Genomic DNA, 9,072 nt, shown 5'->3' with positions numbered 1-9,072 from the left:
GATCAGGCTGATGTCAACTAAAACAGAAAGACACTAACATAAAACACCTAAATCCCAACAATCCTAAATTTATATTTAAAACTGAGCGAAATATGACGATTGAAAAAAGATATTTGTTGAAATTATCCATAACATGAGTAGTCTACTCTTGACAACAGGGAATCAGTATTCCATATCCAGAGTTTTATTTGACATAATCCTTCATTTTATGTTCATGTTTTGTACCTACTAAAAAGTGCAAAATCGAATTCTATAATCGTAGCTAGGTATTTTGATTATGTACTCGTTATCCATTATATTATTTTTAACAACGAATTGAGGCGAAATGTTGTCATATATCATACATAAAGTTTGGATTTTACAAACTATGATCCTTCATGATTTTATTGAAATTGTTGTGCTTCAAATATCACTGACTGTTTTTAATAAGAATTTGCTTGCACACTCATTCTTAAATTGACTGGGAATTTAAATCGATCTTACGACTCCATCAATCAATTTTGTACGACATTGCAAAATAATGCACATACCGTTCAGCTACTGTGAGCTAGCCGAATAATTGATTGATTAAAATTAAAGCTATAGCATCTCATGACAGTATACCATATATATATTTGTCAAGCAAAATTCATTTATACAAATGAGTACAGTACATAAACCATTTTCACGTGCAAGATTAGTTAGGAACACTTGTTGACAAATCAATCATTATAATATGTAAATTTTTAACCCTGCCAATAGTGTGAACTTTCAAATAAGATCTAATTTATCACAAAAAAATACATTTATGATAAGCCTCGAAGCCATATTAATTTTAGTTATATTTTCATTAAGCGATGATAAACATATGTGTATAACATCACTTTGGAAGATACAATTCATTTAATTCAATCACTTTGCCTCATTGTGATTTAATAGCTTTTGGAATATGTTAGTGGTGATAAACGTATTTCGAAACATTCCGGGGATGTATTAATGAGTTAAATGTAACAGTACTAAGTATACATAAGAAAGTGCAGTTTGATAGAAATATGTATATCAATTAACATTAATGAATTTTACCTTTACAGTGGCGGAGAATCCAACGTCCGTTGTAAAAGAATCCTGAAGGTTTCTCCTGAAACCATAATTTTGTCGTATTGTATGATGAACACGGACTCTTGTATTGATCCCTTATTACTTGACTCTTGTTGGAATATATTGTAATATGTTTAATATCTGCGATATTAATTTTTTTCCTGAAAAATATTCATCAATTAATTTACGAATATATATCAGACCGTTAAAATATTTTAGAACTTTGTCATCATTTATATATGTTTCTAGTGTCAGTTAATAATTGAACGGCGTATTTTGTAAAATAAGAATTCTTTGGGCAAGCTAGAACGCAACCAAACCAACCAATAGACACTGTGCATTAATGAGTTTGTTTATAGTACGTCATGATATACAAGTTACCTTACGTCTCCTAGCTCCAGCTTAATTATAATTATAAGTTCGTGTACGCTTTGTGTTGCCGCCACACGGCACATAAGGAATGCTGTTATAACCATTAATACAATCTATTAGAAAATATCTTGGAAGCATCAAATCTTTGACTATGAGAAGTAATCAAATTTACAAAGACCCTCATGCGCACTAGCATCGACTTAAGCGAAATTCCAGTATACAGAATAATTGAACGGACTCCTTGAGCCAGGAAACGTAGCTATTACTAGCGACATCTGAAAATAGTAAATAAATTCTTAAAGAAAAAATATTATTAACAACATCAATAAAAATGATATATACAACAAGTGTTCATCCACAGTTGCATGGACATACCCATATCCCTTGGTCATACGTGTTTGTAAAAAGGACATTATATCAGGTGTAGAGGTCATCAACACAGGTATTTGTTACAAAATCTGCAATATGTCAGATGACAATTATGCAATTCATTTCATAGCATGCGCCGCGATAACAGCTCCGATATGGAAGAGGGTGTTGTTTAAAAGGTACGATCTGTTGATGTTAATTTCTCCAGACATGGCAATTATACATCCATGGTACTAAATATATACCCACTAGGTACGAACGTTGATCAACTAGGGAGTGCATATATCCCTGGTTTACAGACGAACTTCATGATGACAAAGATTTAAAACGCAAGCTTGGAAGTAAATAGCGTAAATCCAAATCAACAGTCGATCATCAACTTTGCAGAGACCAAAGTGCTAGCACAAATAGGCTTCTTAATCAGGTCCAAACGGCGTACTCATTTGCTAACGGAAGTCATGTGGCTGTGACCATAAAGACTTGTCCAAGATAACCAAATATCTGTAAGGAGACAGTTAATATTTTGCCGATTCATCCTCCACAGAACTTGCGCAAAATAGCAGAGACATTTTATCAATTACATCAATAAAACAGTAAACATTAGGAACGACATTAACTCTCAGAGCTAGGTTAATGCAGTAGAATAAAAGTGTACAGAACATAGGTTAATGGTGAAATATCTGGTTGATTTTGATCCTGCACCAAAAGAAAAGGTAAATCATGTGAAACTCTCCTTACAAATCGTGTGACTTAATTCTTTGCCTTCATGGCTTTTGAAGATCTATCTCAATGAACCATTGCCGTGTCATGGGCTGTTTTTTTTTTACATTTCTATAAAGACGACTCCCATTTAATCTCAGCCAGCAGAAGTTACGGCTAGAAGTGAAGCACTGTGTGGCATCGGGGGCTGTTTTTCTGACATTGTCTGGCTTAAGAATTGCAACATAATGAAATTCAATGCCAATAAAACAGTTATACGGTTATTCACATCAAAGCATAACTCCTTGAAGGTCGGTGACCCGGTGATGAAGTTTGGAAACTTGGTTTAATATTAGGCTCCTATATGGAAATAGAACAGTAAACACTGTGTGCCGGACTGGGTGTGCACAGAACAGCAGAATTGGCCAAATCATACGGTATCTCGCCAGTGATGGCACAATTCCCTTATCAAGTGACGGGGAACTTATCAATTTGTTAACTGTAATGCCTTTTTGAGTGGTATTCCAGTCATCTCACTCGGCGCAATGCAATATGTGTGGAACACGGCATCTTGCATTATCAACAGGCCGTCCCAAAACAGGCAAAATACAAAGTAAACAGTAAAACTGAAATATATCCATTTTATCCAGTAAAATTCTGGTTACAATAACAAGTTCTTAACCAGACTTATACGGCTGTACATGATAAGTCCCCAGATTGTATCAGAGGTTTGATAGAGGTGTACCTAACGGTTATAACATTCGATCACATGACACGTTAGCATTGGTTGTGCCAAAGAAGAAAACAGAGATGCATGGCAGTTAAAGATTTTCGTCCACTGCCCAGAAGCTTTTGAACTCCCTTCCCGTGAATACTAGGGTTGGCTGCTTTTAAAATCTGCTAAAACCCCTTTTAAGTGTACACAATTTCGCAAACTGACCGATTCATTTCTTCATATGAAAGCTTTTAACAATCCTGTTTTGTCAATATAAAAGCAGTTTAACTAGTAATGGTTTGTAGCTTCGGGAAATGTTCTGTAAAACACGTTTTTAACATTCATATGTGCATGTAAAGATTGCTGTTTATGTTGTACAATAATAATGATAATAATAATAATAATAATAACAATAATAACAATAATAATTATAATATAATAATGATAATATATCTAATGAACAGACTCATCAAACCGAGCATGAATTTATTTTCTATGGTTGCGCTTTATACTTTCTTAGGATCTTACAGTGTTTATTATATATAACATGAGTTCAGTTTAAAGAAATATTCGGTAATTTAAAATTATGTGCTAGGACATCATCCACTTATCTACATCTATTAAGTTAAAAAACAAGATGCTTCAGCTTTGCAGAGCAATAAAATTAAACCAAAGTGTGTATCTTACTTTAAGCATACGCCTCTCTAACGCAACTTTCGTAGTATTTCTAAAGGATTAAGATGGACATTTTCTTGCTGTAGACATTCCTCAAACTTTCATATTAAATATAGCCTAACGTATGAAAATAAAATATTATTATGTATGAAAGTCTATAAATGAAAAGAGCAAATCATATTGTGATAAAGTCATAGGCAAGTTATTTATTGGATATATTCTATTTTAGTGTTTCTTATTTTACATTCAACAATGATCTAGATTGCTAAACAATGGTCCATTTAATTGTTCGCTAAAAATAAAGAACATGAGGAAGAGTCCGATAACTAAGTGTATGCTGTAACAGAATGCAAACATTTAAGATCTTACCGGGACTCGAACCCAGGACCTTTTACACCTAAGAGAGACACCCAACCACTTCGCAATAACAACATTCTATAGCTAGGCAGTATAAGTAAACCGTTATTCTATATCAGAACTTGAACTGGAATATTTTTTTGAAAACGACATGCTCGAAGACCTCAATATTATCAATGATTCGAATTTGTTAACTTACGCCAATTTTAGTGTAATGAAAACTTTAAACTTTAGTGTTCCCGCCAATTATAATCGGGCAAAACCGCCCAAATTTCTCTGACGTGTTGTTTAGAGTATGAACTTACTATCTGGTGAAATATAACTTAGCCAAATCTTTAGCAATTGCCCTTTTAGTTTCAGGTAAACGACGACGACAGCGAGCTTTAATTTGTCCCGATCTCAGCAATAATTTTACAAATTTGGAAAGTATTTGAATAGATAGGAGATAACAGTAACATACTTAATACCTCACCGCATCAAAACGCCATAAGAATGTGCTGCCAATCATTATTATGACTAAAATCGTGTGTTTTCTATTCATTCCAATGTTTTTCCTAGATATAATTTTAGAAGTGCATTGTTTACATTTTTTCTCGTTACCGGTGCGTGTGCAAATCTATTTCATTACTAAAATCATAGTACGCAAACAACTCTTTGTACTGTCTACGTAAGATTTGCGTTATATGGCCATAATGACCTTTTTACATATACATTTGCATTATAAAATTGTGGCACTTGTCTAGGAAATTGTATGCATCTTGTCCAGGTAGTTTTTTCTAATTATCTTGTAAAAATATTTCAGTACCCTCTTGGATAGTTACACTGAAGGGGGCTGGGGGAGCGATTAAATGTTAGAAGAAGCAAGTTAATCGGAATGATAACGAAAGTACAGAGTGAAATATATCATACCTTTTAGTGAGCTGATGTTCGCATGTGTTTATCTCTGACGTATAATCTGCCCAAGAACGTGTGCTGTTTACAAAATCGTTGCAAGTCAGATTCTTTGTCACTGGCTTAGCACAATACCAAGGAATTGTATTATTCCAGTAGGAAAAAATACAAAGCTTAGTTTGACCTGTTTCGTTTTTCAAAGCTAAATCATCCGAAGTACAAAATGTCTCTTCAGTGTAATTAAGGGACTGAAAACCTGCAAGTATGCTCCTGAAATGCTAAAGGAAATAACAAACCGAGAATGATCTTGTATTGATACTAATGACTTAAGTTTATGCATTTTTGCATCTTTATTTCGAAAATCATTTCATATAATAACACGTGGTACATTTCTGTACGCTATAACAATTTCTGTTTTCTTAATTAAATAAGCGTCAGTTTTTACCCTTTTGTTGCGAATGCGAAGCATAGTCGCTATTAACTCTCTGGGAAATAAAAGTTCTATTTGTATGTTTGCTTGTCCGGACCAAAGAGCCTCAAAGTGTACAGTATACGTCCCATTTTCGTGGTCTCTAATAAGTCCAGCTGTAAAGGCTTTCTTATCAATGCTATATAACCTGGCCCGCAGATGATCGCCTCCAACTGACTTTTTCTTCCCGTAGCCATCGAACAGAATAACATTGAGACGAATAGCGTCACCAATATAGATGTCCTTGTGCCCTGATGAAATTTAGGAATACATAAATATCAATAAGGCATGCATAGTCTAAAATACATCTCCATAACGCTACGCAATGAACAAGGCACAAATCCAATAATTGCGGTTAAAATGTGCTAATGAAACAACACGTTAAACGCCATATATTCTCCTGGCGTTATATTATATCTATGAAGCCTTTATTAGGCAAACAGTATCCATTTATACAAATTCAAATGCACCAAAAGTATAGAATACCATTTTCATATTCAAATTTAGTTAAGACAAGAGCCACATCAATCATTTTGTTACTCAAATAGAAATTAGATTAAACCCCGTTAAATATTTATAGTTAAGATATTAAGAAATATGGCCATGTATTTTTAAACCATACGCCCGTTTCATGGAATAGGACTCTAGTGTGTCATTGAAGTTTCCATGTACACCGCCATATGAAAACATCTGCAAATGTCTCTAATTTCTGTTATGGTGCCTGTTCTGCTCAACCCGGGGATAGACAGAAGTACGCATCTTTATTACCGTCCGAGAACAGACTGAATAAAACTGAATCTTAAACATTTTAAAGTTTAATTAAAATATTCTATTAGAAAATTCTTAATAAAAATATAAAATAAAATATAAAATTATAGGACTTTAAAAGAACTAGTTTTTTTTAGAACTGCGTTCTTCTAAATCTAACACCAAAGTTAGTGCTCATACATGTTTTATTCCTTTTTTTTAGAAATGTGTGTAAGCTACAAAAAAAATACATTTAGCTTAAATTATATTTAGTGCTCGAAAAGTTTAGAATTTTATTTTTATTTTGGTATTCTTATACATTGCATTTTGTAAATATATTTTATCTAAACTTTGTCGCTTGCTTAGCTACGCTTTGTTATGAACAATGCTAACACTGTCTATTCACATTACGTATTATAAGCATCTAGATTATACACACTCAATTTGTTTGCTCCTACCTTTTATTTACCTGGGATATCTCTTATTCTCATTTAAATGGTTGCACTCATCATACTAAATTTGCCTAAACTGGTTGATAACATGTATAAGATATTGCCCAAACTATTACTAGCCACTCCTTTCCGCGACTGATAACATTTTGATTTTTGATAGCAATTTTAGATCTCATACTGCTGTTAAAGTAATATTGAATCTCAACCTGAATGCGAAGCTTCTACTAAAGGTATGACTATTTTATATAAAGCTAATATTTTCAGAATAGTCTTTTCGCTTTTTTTTTAGTTTCCGGGGAATTGAATTATCTTCATCCAATTAAACACAATTCCACACAATTTTGTTGACCTTTGCAGTCCATTCGTAGAATGGAACTAAAAAGGCGGTAAAGTGCGATGCATAATTCCATTATTCACATGCATCTAAAAGTTACTGCATTTTTCTTTTTGAAGTCGGCCTTTCGGCATTTTGTATTGCCTTTAGTAGTAACCCTCCTGTAATGTGGTTAAACTTGTGCTTGTGAAAGTATTATTTAACGTAGTCGTTTTACCTGTAAGGTTTGCCACTCTAAGATATCTTTAGACAACTCAAAAGGTGCAAACAGCATGTCATTAAGTTATAAGTTGATTTTAAAATAAAAGTATTTATTGTACGCTTATGAATATAGGCATGTATACTTAACTTTGATTGAAAAGCTATCATACTTGATTATTTTGATTTGTTATTGAAGTAATAAGTAATATCTGTTACTGTGGCACGGAACACAACGGAAAATTCGTTTAAGGTGGAATAGCACTTTGTAAACTTTTTTTTCAACACGCATATGATTTTGATATCATATTAAAGTAGAAGTTATTCCCGTCATGAATGTGTTTCTGTTTTCTTGGTTATAAGTGAAACTTTTTAGCTGTAAGGTCGCAAACATTACCATGCACGTCTGTTTTGGCGCTACTTTAAAAGGCGATAAAAATCGGTTTATTTTCTCTCATTTGTTTGTTTTTTAATTTACAGCAATGAAACTTACATCTTCGTGTGTGGTTTGTAAAGGTCTACGATGCTATATAGTTTTTATCACTTTTAATTTTAAAAAGATAGGGAAAAATGAAGAAAAACGACATTTTCAAATTTTCATCTAAAAAAAAAATCTTTAATAAATTATCAAAATATTGAGAACTTTTACCATCCAGTATTCTTTTAAATCATTGATTTTCGTACCCTATCCGACGATCAAAATGTGACGTCAAAGTGTGCGTTTTCAAGAAAAAACGCGTGGATTCGTAAGAAATTTTTATGTATTTGAAATGCGCGTATGTACTTAAAATTGCTGTATAACCGACTTGTGTTTTGTCAATCTTTACTTGTTTTATAATCCAAATATTTCATGAATCAATTTTAAAGCAAGTCTGTTTTCAGACCTAGTTTAATCTGGTTTAATTTGCTGTCACGTAAAAATGAAGATCATTTAAAAATACATAAATTTCTTCATTTTATTTTACGAAAAGGAAATTGTTTGAAAATTGTAATAGCTGAAGAACGTTAAAGCATGTCAAAATGACGTCATTACGGAACAAACAGTGGGACCGTTCAAAATGGCTGCAACAAGGAGGAGTAGGAATGTAAATGGGAGGTTTAGAAAATCTAATGATGCAAAAAGTAGATTTTTAAACTTGAAAAATATAAATAAAGAGAAGCATTCCTATCTCGAAGGAAGGAGGATAATAGATTTGAATTATTTCGGAAAGAAATATGATTCTGGATGTGTATAAATGTTGTAACATTACTAAGGAGACCGTTTTCGGCTATGCCAGTGTATTCCATTTCAAATGTTCAAACAGTGGAGAAATATCGAAACTGTGTACATTGGATATGCAAAGAATTCCAGGAGCTGACTACAAAAATCAGCGAAAACCGTACTCTGTCAATGTGAAAGCAACATTAGGCAGGTTCAGTTTTTCATTCCAGACAGTTATTTGGAAGTTTCAAACAAATCACTTGAAGAATTATTATAAAGCAGAAAAATCGTTGATGATTTATCCAAATTCCTGGAAGAGTAAAAGTAATCATAACGGCTTATGTCCCTTTATGGCTTCCATACGCATTAAGTAGCTATTTGTTTAGATATTCCTAGTTTATCAATAGTCCGACTTAGTGTTTTTTATTTTTCATAAAGCTGTGATCCACGGTGGTGTAGGCGAAATTCACATGAGCGCGATATTCACTACACTGGGAATACCGCCAATTCATTATA

The 9,072-nt window shown here is 33.0% G+C and overlaps 1 protein-coding gene across 1 annotated transcript; it reads right to left on the bottom strand.

Moving 5' to 3' along the window:
• Positions 1-1,062: 1,062 nt before the first annotated feature.
• On the bottom strand, positions 1,063-7,291 carry LOC128553467 (NXPE family member 3-like; the record flags this gene model as incomplete). Its single annotated transcript, XM_053534622.1, has 4 exons — positions 7,258-7,291; positions 5,601-5,875; positions 5,174-5,433; positions 1,063-1,238 (listed from the first exon to the last, which is right to left on the bottom strand). Coding segments are annotated over exons 1-4 (745 nt in total), but the record flags the coding sequence as incomplete, so codon positions are not given.
• Between the last annotated feature and the right edge of the window lie 1,781 nt (positions 7,292-9,072).

This window comes from Mercenaria mercenaria, unplaced genomic scaffold (genome assembly GCF_021730395.1).
Source record: "Mercenaria mercenaria strain notata unplaced genomic scaffold, MADL_Memer_1 contig_3862, whole genome shotgun sequence".
NCBI lineage: Eukaryota > Metazoa > Mollusca > Bivalvia > Venerida > Veneridae > Mercenaria > Mercenaria mercenaria.
This window is presented reverse-complemented; position numbering and strand designations above follow the sequence as displayed.